Source organism: Setaria viridis, chromosome 3, assembly GCF_005286985.2.
Source record: "Setaria viridis chromosome 3, Setaria_viridis_v4.0, whole genome shotgun sequence".
NCBI lineage: Eukaryota > Viridiplantae > Streptophyta > Magnoliopsida > Poales > Poaceae > Setaria > Setaria viridis.
In genome coordinates, this window is record NC_048265.2 from 35,303,117 (window position 1) to 35,319,178 (window position 16,062).

Sequence of the window (16,062 nt, forward strand, 5' to 3'; positions counted from 1 at the left end):
AATGGCTTCAAATGAAAACATTTTGAACTACAAAGTTGTAAATCTCATCGAGGGCTATAATTTTCATATAAAGCTTATTTCTATCTGAGTTCATATGAATTAATTATTATTTTTTGAAAGTGTGCTGCCCAACTTCAGATCTAAAAATTGAATTTTAGATCTGAAACTTGTGTCGATTATTTGAGGGCTAATATGACATTAAATGAAAAAAAATTTAACTACAAAGTTGTAGATCTCGTTGAGATCTACAAGTTTCATGTAAAGTTTATCTCCAAGTTGATATAAATTAGTTATGATTTTTTAAAAGTATGGTGCGGAGGGGTGTACCCCGCCGAACGGCCGCTACCGCCAGCTCAGCCGGTGACAATAACCTAATTTTACAATTTTTTCATCCGACTATATATTTATGTAAAATCGAAAATATATATATATATAAATAAAAAAAATTCCCGCATCCGTTTGACCGTTATGTTCTTTCTTTCCGAAAGTTCGCGGCTTTCTCCGACCTGGCCGGCCGCCCTCCTCTCCCCGTCCAGCCTTTTTTTGGCATCCGACTAGTCATCCCCTACCCCCAATGCAATCTGGACGCGTCTCTCCTTCCGAATCCATCCAGAGGCCACACCCGCCGGCCGCCGCGGCACCGACCACGAAAGGGAGGACCCATCCCCCCCTCCCGACTCTTTCTTCACCCGCGTATGTGCGCTTCCCAATATTTCTCTTCCTTTATGATTCTTCTTCTTCTTCTTTTTCTCAAGAGCGTTCTTCCCAAGATTCCGCTCTAACCTCTCGGATTATTCGTGTAACATCTCTGCTGGCGGATTCGTGCGCAGAAGAAAGAGTTGGAGAGGGGAGGGCAGGCCGGGATGGAGGAGGGGGGAGGCGCGGCGGCGGAGGAGGCCAGGGCCGTGGAGGAGTTCCGGCAGGCGTTGGCCGCGCGCGATCTGCTGCCGCCCAAGTTTGATGACGAATACACTATGAGGAGGTATGCGGTTGCCATGTCATTTCTGCTTGTTTCTTGTTATTCTCTCGGAGTTTGGTTCAGAAAATGCAGAGTATGGAGGGATATGTGTGTGGCTTGTGTTTGTTACGGATTTGGCCACCGGTCACTTTTGTGGCGGCCATTCATTCTCTGGAAGGTTCTTGATAAGTTTTCTCTGATATGTTGATCTTATGTTTTTTACTGGGAATTAATTTTGAAAGAAATTAATCGGGACTAACTAACCTCTTTGTAAATCTAATTAATTCACTGATAACCTTACGCTTCTCTCTGATCTGAGATGTTTAACACTTTCATCTGTTCATAAAAGAAAAGGCATGCCACGTTCATTTTTTTTCAAAATAAGAAATGGACCAGGAGATGTACCAAGTTAGTTGGGAGGTGTTTGGATCTTTAGGATCTCCTAAAATTTATGTCACATCGAATATTCGGAGGCTAATTAGGAGGACTAAATATGAGCTAATTATAAAACTAATTACACAGATGGAGGCTAATTCACAAGACGAATCTATTAAGCCTAATTAATCCATCATTAGCACATGTTTACTGTAGCATCACATTGTCAAATCATGAACTAATTAGGCTTAATAGATTCGTCTCATGAATTAGTCTCCATCTGTGCAATTAGTTTTGTAATTAGTCTATATTTAATACTCCTAATTAGTATCTAAACATTTGATGTGACAGAAATTTTAGGAGGGACTAAAGAACCAAACACCCCCTTGCTAATTAATTTTACAAAAACAAACTAATAAATCGCTTTCAATGGGTGTGCGTGCTTGTCAGCTGCTCTGTGGTCTCTCCTTACACTGTCCTTTTCATGCTTATAATCAACTGGCTGGAGAGATGAGATTTGTTTCTCGAGGAATGAAACACTTGGTCGGGTAAATAAGCACACATCTTTTAACTATTTTTTTTTTGCGAGGACATCTTTTAACTTCTTTTAACTAATTAAAAACTGTTGTTACCAGTTATATGTCATATCAAGCATTTTCTATTGGTATTATTTACCAAAACTTTGGCGTTATTAGTGGGATCTGAATTTATGTTTTAGCCACCAAAATTGCGTCACCAGAATTTGGGACATACTTCGTCTTGCACTCTTGCAAAAATTTGTTCGCAGGGGATGGGCCAATTTTTATCAGGAACGAAACGTACCATAAGGTTTTAAGCCAGATGTATCTGTCCTGATTCCTTGATAGAAAGGAATTTACAGAATTACCTTGGTAGAAAGGAATTTATGGAATTATGTAAAACCATTCAAAATTACTAGTGGAATTTCCTCAAATAAAAGTTACCAGCGAAAGGAACTATATTGCAATTAAACTTGGTCAAAATGAATTGTTTTGGTACTTGTGCTGTATCATACTCATGCTTAATGTCCAGCAGTGGTACTGTAGCAGGTGTTGTTTGACACCACATCATTACTTGAAAATTAGACATGAGTATATCTACTTTTAGTTCCGTTTGATTCTTGTGGCCTGGAGATGAGTCTCCATGCAAGAGAAGCAAGGGTAAGACTGTCTAGATATTGCCTTCCCCGGACCCTACCTTCTGCGGGAGCTTACACTACTAAAGTTTTCAATAAAATTCTCTCACCTCAATTGGATTTCTTCTGCATGGCAGTTTCCCTATATTTACCAAGATGTATATCATACTGTCTTTAATTAATAATTCACTACATTTAAACTGTTTGTATCATTTTCCTGCTACACTCTGGAATGAACCACATACCAACACCTAAAAATATATCAAAGCTCCTAAAAAAGCAAAGTTCACAGCAGACATATGTTACTAGGCATACAGGTATGGCTATCACCAGATGCAGTTTTTAAAAACAGGAATATGTTGTTAGAGGAAAGTATATGTATTATAAAAATTGTAGAAAGAATGCAGAGAATAGGCATTGAGAACTCAGTTATCTTGATGAAATTATATTCCTTGCCTCCTAGTCCTACCAAATAGCAATTGTCTGTGTTTCCTAATCATCTAAATCAGCGACTGCAACTTTAATTTGATTTTGCTGAAGGATAGGTGAATTAATACTCTGGCGCATTAGTGACATGGTTTTGGCCCACCTGGCTCATGTTCGGTGTACCGGAATTAGTACCACGTTGTTCGAAATAGGTGCAGGGTAGCTTTGTGTTCCAAACATAGTACCTCCAGGTTAAACTTTTTACATGAAGCGATGATGGATGTGTAAGAGAAGAGCTATGCATATTTGGGGTCATCCCATGTGGGAGCTGATGAGCTGGGTTGTAAGCAGATTTTGGATGTGGCACACCCTGATCGCACACTTAAGATTTTTAAAGCAATGTCTTTTATTTGATATAGCTGTTGCAGTATACTTGCACCTGAACTGCACGCTTCCTCCAGTACCTGTTCCAGAACTACCTCATGATTCCATATGATATCCTACTGCCTAGATCATTTCCTGGCGCCTTCTAGAGCAGAAAAAGTTGCAGTTTAACCAAGGAGGTTGGATAAATAAGAGGCTATGGATGAAGGCACAGACATGGTGTGCAAGGGAGAAGAGCAACTGGGAGGGTGACTGTGGAGCAATAGGTGTTAGTGCTTAGCAAGGAGGAATCCTACAGCTACTGTCTGTGCATATCAGGAATTTCAGAGCTCCACATATTCTGTGCTTAGGCATAAAAGATGAGTAAATTTGTGTCTTGGTGGAGAGTTTGCATACCAATTAAGTATGACACTCTGGGCATTCACAATGTGACTACTCTTGCCTGGGCAATTAAGAATGATGTTTGTGGCTGCAAAAGACTGACCCAAGTAGACCTTGGTCAGGATTACAGATACGGGTTCATCCCAATGCTTGAGCATTGTTTTCTATGCCACATTAGCTCTAGTTGGAAATGTCCAAAACACTGAATTATGGTCTGATCGTTAGTTACATGGTCGTACTCTGTCTGAATTGGCTCCTGATTTAATGGCCTTGGTCCCTAAAAGAGGGATCAGTCAGAGGACTATCGCTCAAGGCCGACATAATCATCAATGGTTTTCAGACATCCAAGGTGCCCTATCTGTTCAGGCCATTGAAGAATATCTGATGATTTGGGATTTGGTAGAAGATATAGTATTACAACATGATGTGCAGGACCAACACAATTGGAAATTTTCTAGCTCGGGATCATATTCTTTCAAATCTGCATACAAGGCTTTCTTTGTGGGCACCATTTAATTTTCTCCATGGAAAAGAATATGGAAATCCTGGGCACCGTGCATGCCAAATTTTCCCTGTGGTTGGCTCAACTGAATCGTTGCTGGCTGATTGGCTGTCCAAGTGAGGCCTTCCTCACCCTTCTTGCTGGCATCTTTATGATCAAATGGACGAGATTATGCAGTACCTTATCATCTCTTGTGTGTTCTCATGGCAAGTCTGGTTTTTCATACTCCAGCAAGTGAGGATTAAATTCTTGGCAGTGGGCACCCCTTCCTGATGCTAGCAGTTTTTGAGGATGGTGGAGCCAATCCCTCAAATAGGTGGACAAGCAAACTAGAAAAGGGCCTAGATTCTCTCTGGTTATCCTTGTTGCTTGGTAGATTTGGAAACACCGCAATGATGGAACCCTCAATGCAGCATTCCCCTGATGTAAATAGAGTTGTTAGGGCTATCTGGAGGAAGGTGTTCTGTGGTGTGCTGCTGGTTCAATGCACCTCCTGGAGTTGGCCTCGGCTGTGCTCAAGGCTCTTGGATTGGTTTAGGATAGGTTGTTATTTCTTAAGTCAGTGGCGCACATGTACTGATCTCCTGTGAGATGTGGTGCGGTGCGGTGCGGTGTGATGTTGTGCTGGGTACTTGGGTTTGTACTTATGTACTTTTTTCTTCTTTAATAGAATGATACTCACTCTCCTGTGTATTCAAGGGGGAAAAATGAACTAACTAAATCTACTGTCTAGTAGAGAAGAACATGCAACATTGAAGCGCAAAATAAGTAAATGCACCTAGGAGGAAGAGATCACTGGGTGGGGAGCTAGGAAACAGAAACCAAGAACGTCTGCCACAATGGTGAGCGGCAAGCTGACCTCCAAGTAGCAGCAGGCCACTGGTAAATGACCAAGATTAGGAGTTGGAAACTGATGGGTGTCTGTGCATGCTCCTCTGCTAGATGCAGCTATCGTTGCTAGGCTTGACCAGGAGGACTAGTATATGTAGTTTCTATTGGGATGTTGAGATTTGGATTTGGAATGGGGTTTCAGTTGGATTTGAGACTTTCTTGGGCATCAAAAGGAGTAGTGCTGGGTCTGGGCATATCACAGAGTATCATAATGTATCGAGAGTTTTCTTTTTTCCCAGCTGAATTTATCCGATTTCCTCTGAGACAGTATCTTATTCTCTTTTTGTATCCATTATCTCGCTCAGGGTAATGGCAACTGGGTTATGAGGCCCTCATAGCCAAAGTATATAACAAGCTTGACAACTGGACCAAACGAGGTAGATTGATAAAAGCACAAAAGTTACCCAAAAAGGACTCTAGTAATACTACCATGCATGAAAATGCAACAAGTCTTTGCAATCTGCATTTCACCTTTTGAAGCTAAACAAGGTTGCAATGATGCTAACCGCAAACCCTGGTCATTGTCCTTCAGGGATTCTGGCCAAATGTTCCTGTGCAGAAAGTTGTGTTTACTTGATAATATTAAAAGATGACACCAACTGTATAATAATTTTGTTCCTTAGATATAGTTCTATTTATAATATTATGTTTCTGACCTTCCTCAAGTCTATATCAGTATAGTTTTTTTTACTCACCTGGCTTATGCTATTTCAGATTTCTAAAGGCAAGGGGATTTGATATTGACAAGACAATAGATATGTGGTCGGATATGCTAAAATGGAGGAAAGAATTTGGTGCAGATTCTATCCTGACAGTAAGTTTTGTTTTCTAAGCGTATTGATGTGTATATACATTGTAGCTATCTAGCCTAAAGGTTCAATCAAAGGAAACGTCCAAAACAAATTGCTAGGTGTAATTATACCTCAATCAAATTGCTCCTGTTAGATATTCTCTCATACAGTAGGTTTGTCGTCTACAACATGTTATATCAATGTATGTCACAATCATTTCGCACAGAATAAGTGAAAGGGCAGTGAAGCATGCGATGTTTCTACAGAAAGTTGAGTTTTGAATTCCAGTTTTCCAGTCAGATCGATCATTGCTGATCTCATGAAGACACAAATTTTACATGTATGAAATCCATGGTTAAAATGGCTGATGTTATGTTGTTCTCACAATAAAAGGCCCCTTGCTGAGGTAACTGCTTCCTGAGCGGGCAGCCAGCTTTTGGGGCATTTTTTTGACCATTAAGGAATGCCTTGGTGCCTTCCTTTATTGCAATATATTTATGACTATTCTAATTAACTTCATCACATATTAATGTGAAGATTGTGTGATAACAGTGAAGAGATATTTCAGGATTTTGTATTTGAGGAACTAGAAGATGTTCTTCTTTATTATCCACATGGCTTCCATGGAGTGGATAGAGATGGTAGACCTATTTACATTGAGATACTTGGGAAGGTCGACCCAACTAAGCTCTTGAATGCGACAACAGTGGAGAGATTCTTAAAGTATCATGTTCAGTCACTTGAGAGGCTCTTTGCTGAGAAGTATCCAGCATGTTCTGTAGCATCAAAGAAGCATGTTGATACAATAACAACAATACTTGATGTGAAAGGAGTGGTAAGTTGTTGGTTATTTTGATGATACTACAGAAGTACAGATACCATTTTCAGTTTCTTGGTGATGACATCTGATAATGCAGAACTGGATGAAAGTCAGCAAATTGGCCCGTGAGGTTGTACTTCATATAAATAAAATAGATGGTGATAATTATCCTGAGGTAATTTAATACCTATCTGTTTCAACATACAAATTTTCTGTTATTCATCTAATAAGTGTGCTTGTGCAGATTTTGCATAGGATGTTCATTGTTAATGCTGGCAGTGGTTTCAGATTATTGTGGGGTGCTTTGAGAGGTTTAATTGATCCAAATACAGCTGAAAAGATAGAGGTTAGATAGAAAAGGAACTTGCAAGAATGCTTGCAAATCTAGGTTATGGAATTCTTAATACTTTGATTCCATAATTTGCAGGTGTTGGGAGAAACATACCAATACAGACTGCTTGAACAAATTGATAAGAGGTTTGCTGCCTTTCTTTCTGATGTATATCTTCTCTGTTTCCCTTCTATAGTATTTTGTGTTTGCAAGTCCACTTACTCCATTCCAGAGTAGCCCATTCTGTTCGTGTCACTACAAACATGAAAAACAATTGAGAAGAAGCCTTGACACGACCATTAAGTCAAGTATCTATTAGGGGTAGCTTCAACTTAATATATGTGTCCTCGTTTTCTGAATTTGAAAGGCAAACAAAGGATCTTTTGTGCTTTGGCAAAAGTTGAATAGGTGGGAGTTCCATGGTGCTAAGCCTCTAACGCTATATTCGCCTATTGGAGTAGTTGGAGCTAGACTGAAAAAAAGATCTAAAACATAAGATTCTTGTAGTGTTTATGTTTTTTAGGAAACTTGGCTACAGGACACTGCTGAAGTATAATATTTGCTCTCACACATTGGATAATCGATATTTAGTCACAGTTGTTCTAAAACTATCTCCATTTGCTAGAATACACAAATTGATTACAGTAAAGTTGTCTTGAAATCCATGAGAGTAGCGATATGGGATGTCTAGTTTGTTGATAAAGTATTGAAGAAATATGATAAACTTCTCTTTCATATGCTCACTCTCCTAAAAACGCTCTTGTTCCTGTCTCTCTCTTTTCTTGACTTGACCACTGCCTTTGTCAACTGCCACGTATAGTTTTTCAGTTGACAAACTTCACCAATGCCTCTCTCTCTTTTTTGGTTTTACATGGTTGCCAATTGCCCTGTTCATGGTTTGGTGCCAAACTGGTCAAACCGCAAAACCAACCAATCGAAATCGAATATGCGGTTTCTGTACAGGTTTGCCTGGTTTGTGATTTGAACCAGAAAACTGGTTGTGCGATGATGACGTGTCCTTGGCAGTGCACCCCAGCGCCGGTCTGCAGATGGCCAGATGTTCCGGCACATACCCAACACAGTCTACTCCAGCACCTCTCTCTTGCAGTGCTGTCGAACTGCGGTACTATTGCTAGTTGCAGTCGCAGTGCTGCAGCTACACGAGGGGCAATGAAGGGCTTGACGGCCTGCAAGTTCAAATTGGTTAGCAGCAGCAGGCCGTGCATGAACAAGAGGAAAGATGTGTGCTGCTCAGCTCATCATTAATTGCCTGTGCTAGCAGAGCGAAGCTATCAAAAGTTTCAACCCAGTGAAACCTCTAACCCAAATCGTCAAAACCAGCTAATGATGGGTTGATTTGGTTTTGCAGCTAAACCTGGCCTAAAACCATGGATGAACAGGGACTGTTGCCATTATTGAGCTCTATGAGCGACATCTGTCACTTAGGGTGGCAGTCGCATTGAAGTAGGTGGGGAAAATATATAGGACCTACCCTGGGAAATTCGCGACATCGTTTATTTACAAATAAGGCAACATTTGTTACCACTAATGGTTATGCTATAATGTTTACTGGAATTTAGCCACATGTATCTGTGGTAATATTTTTCTACTTTTTAATTATATGGTATTGTCAACAAATGTATAAATGTTGATGTTGAGCATCTTAATTATTTAACTAAGAACCTCAGTGAAGGACAAATCTACATGTCTTTGCAGTTTTGTTCTTTCTGAGGAAGAGGTAGGATATATGTATTGCGCATATGTGGCCCAAGGCCCACATGAGCCCAATAGGTCCAGACAGGGGGCAGCATTTGGCCGTTACTTGGCCGTTTAGTAGATTAGGATATTCCCTCTGAGATTATTCCAGATTGCATTAGGTTATTTAGGCATCAATTTAACCTATTAGAGGTAGTTATCAATAAAGGGAAAACAGGAGTGGAGTAAAACCCTAACTCTCCGCCAGCCTGGCTGACCGCTGCCCCTTCCTCCCTCCCTCCATTTTGTTAATCTAATGCTGGAACCAATGGAAGGGTGATATGTGATGGCCTGACATTTTTTTTCATCCCTCTCTTAGCTCTAGGTTTTAGTATATATACTGATTATTTTGATAATTTCACAATGGCACAGTTTTTTTTATGGAACGAGGTCGTTAGTCCACATTTTTTTTTGTTCAAAATGCAGTCAACTGCCACATTTTCTTGGTGGCTCCTGCTCTTGCTCGGGTGAGGGAGGCTGTCTTAGGTCAAACAAAGGACCCTGGAATCAGATGATGACTGTATGATTATCTGAACATGTTTTATTGATAATATGACATTGTATGATACAAGTCATAATTGAACTTCTTTTTAGTCAGATGATCTTTCAGAATCAACACTAATGGAAACTGGGCATCTCTCCAATGAGAATTTGTCTTGTCAGGTTATGTAGCTTCTGCATGTTATTGCAATGATGCTAAATCATAACTACTAATTATCATTATGTTTTGTGTCTGCAGGACATGGAGCCAGATGTGCAAATGATGTTGGAGAATTCCCACTCATCTGGTTCATCCAGCATTCCACTCAAGATGCTATCTTCCCCTAATACCCCTGTTAGTATTATGATCCAAATCCCCCATTTCATTCTGTAATCCACTCCAATGCACATACACAATAATACTCATGTGCACACACAAAGGGTCAGCTTGGTTCTTAGGCAAGCTTTGCCTTGCCTTGCCAGCAAGAGCAAGACTTGCCTTGCCGGCCTAGGAGAGCTTGATTGGCTCTCTTGTGATAGCAAGGAATTTCCTTGCCAGCACAAGCCCCAAGACAAGCTTGCCTGTCAACCAAACCTTTAAATCCTTGCTGAGCAAGGCCAGGCAAGGAGTAGCAAGGGTACCAAGCTGCTGTTAAAGTTACCTTTTGTCTTATTGTTATTGAGTAGGCAACTAGGCATCCTGTAGTTGAATGTCCCTAAATGAACACCGAATGTGTTACTTGAACGTGAGAATAACACATTTATGCCCCCAGAATTATGCTACCTCTAATACAAATTAGCATGCAGCTTTGAGAACATTAACTAAGTAACAAGAAAATGACCTTGCTACCTTTCAATTATAACACATACATAAGCCAGTTTGTTATTTGTTATGCTGAACATGTCTTGGGTTTGTGCATCCTTCTCAGTAACATATAGACACTCAGAAATTTTAAGTACAATTTTGCAAAACTACAGCTAGATTTGCTAAATTGTAGATTTAAAAGGTTGTATCCAACTAGAGATATAATTTGTCAGTATATCACAAAACAACTCAATAGTATGAAACTGTATCAGAAAACTACATATTTACGGTGTCAATGTATCACAAAACAACAGATTTTACGAGCTAGTTTGGCAATAACAGTGAATATGAGGCATATGCAAAAGAAAAAAACCTAAAAGTGTAAGGAGATGTTTAAAATAGTTACGCTGTTTCGAATGTAAATTTATATCTGCATTAATATGGGCCCAGTGAATATTGTATGTTAAGTAATCAAATTAAACATATTAATTACATAAAAATGTAGAAACTGAAAGTTCTTCATGTTTATTTTTGAATTCCCAGATATTTGTTTCTTTACTACATATTATAACCATTAACATATAACTGTCACCTTATTATGCACTCCCCAGGTCACTAGGAAGGAAGATATGGTCACTCCCAAGCTAACTACAGTTGGCTCAACAGTGGCACGTATGTTTGGAGATTGCTCAAATCTGTGATTTACATATAATTGATGTTTTATTTAGTATTTATAGCTGATGTATGGATGCATTTTGTATCTTTTGCTTCTGGAGGTAGTGCTTGATTATTTTCTTAATACTGCAATAGCCTTTTGTTTCCCTTGCATTGCCTTTTCACATTTGGTGTGGTTGAGGAGATATATGTCATCTTCATTTGTTTACTTGTGTGATAGCAAATATTATTAGTTGTGATAAGGAACCTTCTGAGTACCACTGCAAACGTTTTTTTTTTCTTGTCTCAGTTTATTAAGATGTTTGTTTGGTTTGTAAATGTTGATAGGTAGAAGCATGCATTTGATTATACTTTTTATTAACTATTAGCAGCTTACTGTGTTGATGATGGCAGTAGCAGCAGCACTAGTCTTCTTCATTTTTTTTTCTTTACTTCTCTTTTTATTGATATCATTGTTGTTGTTGTTTCTTCTCCTTTTGGAGACCACATCTGATTATACTATCCTTTGCAGGTTTTCAGTTGTGCCATTCTGTTTGGAATCTCCAATTGCTGAAGTTGCTTGTAGAAGTGATTAAAGTTGTCATTGTATTTCTATGGAGTCTCCTTTCAGTGGCTCAACTGTTCTCGGCTCTAAGGAGGGTAGTCTCCCACTGCATTAACATGAGTTCCACTGCCGAACATGTACATACGCCAGGTATGAAGTCAGGTGGACCCACTGACAAAGATTGCACGGCCCCATGCTTAGAGAGACTAAAAAGGCTAGAAAACATGGTAATGGAGCTGAACCAGCGATCTCCAAGAATTCCTCCAGAAAAGGAAGACCTGATAGAGGAGTCAATGAGGCGGATTAGATCCATTGAGTGTGATATAAAGAAGACTCAACGCGTAAGTAACTTTAGGACGTTTAACCATCGGTCTCTATCTTGTTTACTTAGCTTTAGTTTAATTTCCCTGCTTTCTTTGAGTTTGGTCAATCACACTCATATATCCTTTGAGTATTTGTTTCAAATTCATTTGCAACCAGCCTGAAACATCCTGTACTAGACTCTTGGGAGCACACAATGCATTTCACAAAAGATATATATGGATTGGCATTCCCTGTGGGAAAATGGTGATCCGGCGTGCAAGTCACGAATTCCATTTGGGGGATCACTAGTAGGGAATAAATTGCCACCGAAATAGAACTTTGGGTCTATCTAAAGAAATTGATTTTCTATCTTGTGACTCCTATTGTACATTTTTTCTATTTGTAGGCATTGAACAGGACATCGTTGAAGCAACAAAAGCTGGAACAGAGAGTGGAAAATTGGAAAGAATCCATGTTAACAGTAAGTTTTCTTTTTCTTTTGCAAGGGACTGTTGATTTCTCAAATTCACTGATTTTGTGCTGTTGTTATCTTATGTCCCACACCTGTTACTTCATTATGGTTAAATTTTACTTGCTATGTGCAGAACTCATGTCGGTTCAGTTACTGCAACGCCCTTTAGCTCGAAACCTCCATTTCTTCTATGAGAGTGCCAACAGTTTGTTGCATGGTAAATTGTGCATATATGAAAAAAAAATAGTGTGACATAGGATTTAAGGTATAGGCTACAGCTGTATATAATGCGTGTATGTGATGCTAACGTTTACGGATGGAATGGCTACGATGTAAACATTCACTTTTACCAACATCACAAATCCATTCAATCAATAGTCATGGACGATGTGAATGTAAAAGATTGGTTGATGGGTTTTCTTTTTCTTTACATCCAAACTGTCTGTATCACAGCCATTGCATCCGACTGTGTTATTGTTCAGTCAGAAGTTGGCTCGGCTCATTTTTTTTCTTTTTCAACACAAAATGATGATCTGGATTTAAAACCATCTGGGCACTGGATTTATATGTCGAATAGGTGATTTTGCTGAAATGAAAAACTTGGCAGCGGGGATTAAATTTACAGACATTGGATGTTTCACGTATATGTATATACAATCGTGCACGTCCATGCTAGCTGTAGCTAAATCCATACTTCCAAAATTAGATCCAACATATATGATCCAGAACGGGCTGGGGTGATCATATCCTTGGTTGGCTTGATGTGATGTGATCTTCAAACCAGGCACCTCCATCAGTTGATGGTGATCATCGGTGCCCCGGTGACACCAACCTCCATCCAAAATGAGCCCTGAATGGCTTGCTTCACGAGAAACCCTGCTCCCCGTCCGACAACAACGCCCAACGCTCCGGCCACCCTCGCTTTTTCATCTCTTTCCTCCTCCCTTCACATGCAGCACATTAGACCGCCACCACATTAGCTCTCACCTGAAGCATTATCACCAACGGCGTTCATGAGATCAAAGCTCATATCGATCGAATCATCCAACCATCTCGCGCGCTTTATTTCCCGCCATATATTATCGTCGTCTCCCAGTTTAATTTGTGTGTGCGAGATCGATGCTCCAGCTGATCTCTCTGCTCCGGCCACCATCAGCCATGGCGGGCGGCGACGGCGATGCTAGTGGCGGCGGCGAGGTGAGGTACCCGCTGGAGGCGGAGTCGTACCGGCTCCTGTGCAAGATCGGGAGCGGCGTGAGCGCGGTGGTGTACAAGGCGGTGTGCCTGCCGCTGGGCTCGTCGTCGCCGGCGGTGGTGGCCATCAAGGCGATCGACCTGGAGCGCTCCCGCGCCAACCTGGACGACGTGTGGCGGGAGGCCAAGGCCATGGCGCTCCTCTCCCACCGCAACGTGCTCCGGGCCCACTGCTCCTTCACCGTCGGCAGCCACCTGTGGGTGGTCATGCCCTTCATGGGCGCCGGCTCCCTCCACTCCATTCTCTCCCACGGCTTCCCCAACGGCCTCCCGGAGCCCTGCGTCGCCGTCGTGCTCAGGGACACGCTCCGCGCGCTCTGCTACCTCCACGGGCAGGGCCGCATCCACCGCGACATCAAGGCCGGCAACATCCTCCTCGACTCCGACGGATCCGTCAAGCTCGCCGACTTCGGCGTCTCGGCGTCCATCTACGAGACGCCGTCATCCTTCTCCGGGCCCGCCGTCCACGCGCCGCCGCTGTCGGCGGCGGCGTCGCTCGGCTCGTCGTCGTCCTGCTGCTTCAACGACCTCGCCGGGACGCCGTACTGGATGGCGCCGGAGGTCATCCACTCCCACGTCGGCTACGGCATCAAGGCCGACATCTGGTCGTTCGGCATCACGGCGCTCGAGCTCGCCCACGGCCGGCCGCCGCTCTCCCACCTGCCGCCGTCCAAGTCCATGCTGCTGCGGATCACCAGCCGCGTCCGCCTCGAGGACGCCGCCGAGACCTGCTCATCGGCCAAGAGGAAGAAGTTCTCCAAGGCGTTCAGGGACATGGTGTCCTCCTGCCTCCGCCAGGAGCCGGCCGGGAGGCCGTCGGTGGAGAAGCTCCTCCGCCACCCCTTCTTCAAGGGCTGCCGCTCCAACGACTACCTCGTCCGCAACGTCCTCGCCGCCGTCCCGAGCATCGAGGAGAGGTGCAAGGGGGACACCAACCTCTGCGGCTGCGCCAGGGGCGCGCGCTGCGTGTCTCCATGCCGGCACGCCGCCGCCGCCGGCGTCGCCGCCAAGAACCGGCGGATCAGCGGTTGGAACTTCAACGAGGAGAACCTGGAGTTCGATCCGGCCGAGGGGGCGGCGGCGGAGAAGAAGAGGTGCGGCCTTCCGTTCCATGATGAGGAGGAAGATGACCGGGAGCTAGAGAGCAACTCCGCCGGAGACGACAACGACGACGATAGCCGGACGGCGGCGACGCAGGGGAGTTGTCACGGCGAGAGGGATCAGGCGGTAGGGTTTAAGGAGGTGGTGGTTCCGCAGCTGATGACCATCTTGGAGAGCCTGAAGTTGGAGAGGAGCATGGTGATGCACGCGTTGGGAAGCGGCGGCTGCCACGTCGCCGCCGACGGCGATGGCTGCGGCGGCATGGCGGCTGCCCCAGGGGAGGAGAGGGAAGAGATGCTGCTTGGGTACGTGCGGCAGCTGGAGCACAGGGTGGAGGAGCTGAGCAAAGAGGTGGAGGAGGAGATGGCCAGGAACGCCCGGTTGGAGAAGCAGCTGCGACTGCGAGAGAGGGTGCATGACCACAAGACAAATTCGTCCCAGGCATCAGAGAGCAACTGAGATCATTCAGCGTGTTCATATCGTGGAGAGCAAGCGTCGTCGGATGATGTCTGCTGTACTGCTATATTGAATCGTCGTCATCAGTTATGTTGTCACTGTCCGTCGCACTGTTATTCATAGGGCCTATATATATTAGTTGTAATTGGTTGAACCCTATTTAATAATGCGTTAGCAGAGTATGCGTGGCAACTTAATTGCTAAATTCCAGTGTATCTGTTCCTCAGTTCCTAACATAGATCTTATTAGATCTTATTAAACCTCCTCCAACAGTTAAGCCCATGTCACCATGAGCCACCACAAGAGCACGTTCACCCATCAGTGCTCCTTCTGCTCGCGTTCCTAAGTTTTTTGAGCCCACGACAAATTCTAGGGGTCGAAATCTGTCAGATTTCATACCTTCTTCTCATTGTTTCTTCTCCAAGTCCCGCGACCTCCATCAGCTCCGGTGGGTTAGGATTTCGGTTGGGGTTCGTATTTGGGGATTGGTGTCACCGGCTATGGAGAAAGCTCCAAGGGAGACTAGCAGCCCGGCGCGCCACCCGCCGCAGTCGGTGGGAGACAACCGGTTGGCCTACGGTGGCGGCGGGGGCAAGCGTTACTGAGTGATTAGAGAGGGAGTGGGCGAAGGGGCAGCGGCCAACGACGTCGAGGTTGCAGGGAGACGGCGGCGGGCCTGGGAAGGAGGCAAGGACGACGACGCATTGCATGGGGAGTTGGGGAGACGAACGTCCACTTGCTCCTTTTGTTCTGCGGTGGACGGTGGGTAGATGACGACCATCGGATCTCGATCCAATAGTCCAGAATTCGATAGATTTGAGGTCTAGATTTCTGCTGATAGATAAATAGACTCACCCAAGTTTTTTTTTCACTCCAAAATGAAGACCACGATCCCGTCTTCTTGCTATTCACGGGAAAAGCAAGGCAGCAACGCCGCGGCAAGTGGCACCCGCCGCCGCCAAGCAGTGCAGCTACCCTGCCTGTGAGGTGTCACCTGCATGCCATACGCCCTGCAGCAATGCTGCCTCTCCTTCACCCGCCAGCGCATCGTGCGCTTAGTAGCCGTGGGGAAGCCATGCCCTAAAGTTGTTCATTCTGCGCCACCGACTGCCATCCTCTGCTGGCCATCCTGCGCCGCCAACTACCATCCTCTGCTGGCCATCCTGCGCGGTCGAGGCAGCAGGGCCTTGGAAGATGCGGCAGAG

At 43.7% G+C, this 16,062-nt stretch overlaps 2 protein-coding genes across 2 annotated transcripts; both read left to right on the forward strand.

The window, feature by feature from the left end:
• The first annotated feature begins 521 nt into the window (after positions 1-521).
• LOC117848914 (phosphatidylinositol/phosphatidylcholine transfer protein SFH9) lies at positions 522-12,476 on the forward strand. Its single transcript, XM_034730502.2, has 14 exons — positions 522-693; positions 831-982; positions 5,785-5,884; positions 6,430-6,696; positions 6,779-6,856; positions 6,926-7,027; positions 7,109-7,158; positions 9,194-9,287; positions 9,362-9,430; positions 9,507-9,602; positions 10,664-10,724; positions 11,239-11,612; positions 11,981-12,055; positions 12,180-12,476. The coding sequence occupies exons 2-14, from the start codon at positions 864-866 to the stop codon at positions 12,213-12,215; spliced, it is 1,521 nt and encodes a 506-aa protein (XP_034586393.1). The 5' UTR covers positions 522-693; positions 831-863; the 3' UTR covers positions 12,216-12,476.
• A 142-nt stretch (positions 12,477-12,618) lies between these two features.
• LOC117848913 (serine/threonine-protein kinase BLUS1) lies at positions 12,619-15,062 on the forward strand. Its single transcript, XM_034730501.2, has one exon. The coding sequence runs from the start codon at positions 13,166-13,168 to the stop codon at positions 14,858-14,860; it is 1,695 nt and encodes a 564-aa protein (XP_034586392.1). The 5' UTR covers positions 12,619-13,165; the 3' UTR covers positions 14,861-15,062.
• Positions 15,063-16,062: the final 1,000 nt, after the last annotated feature.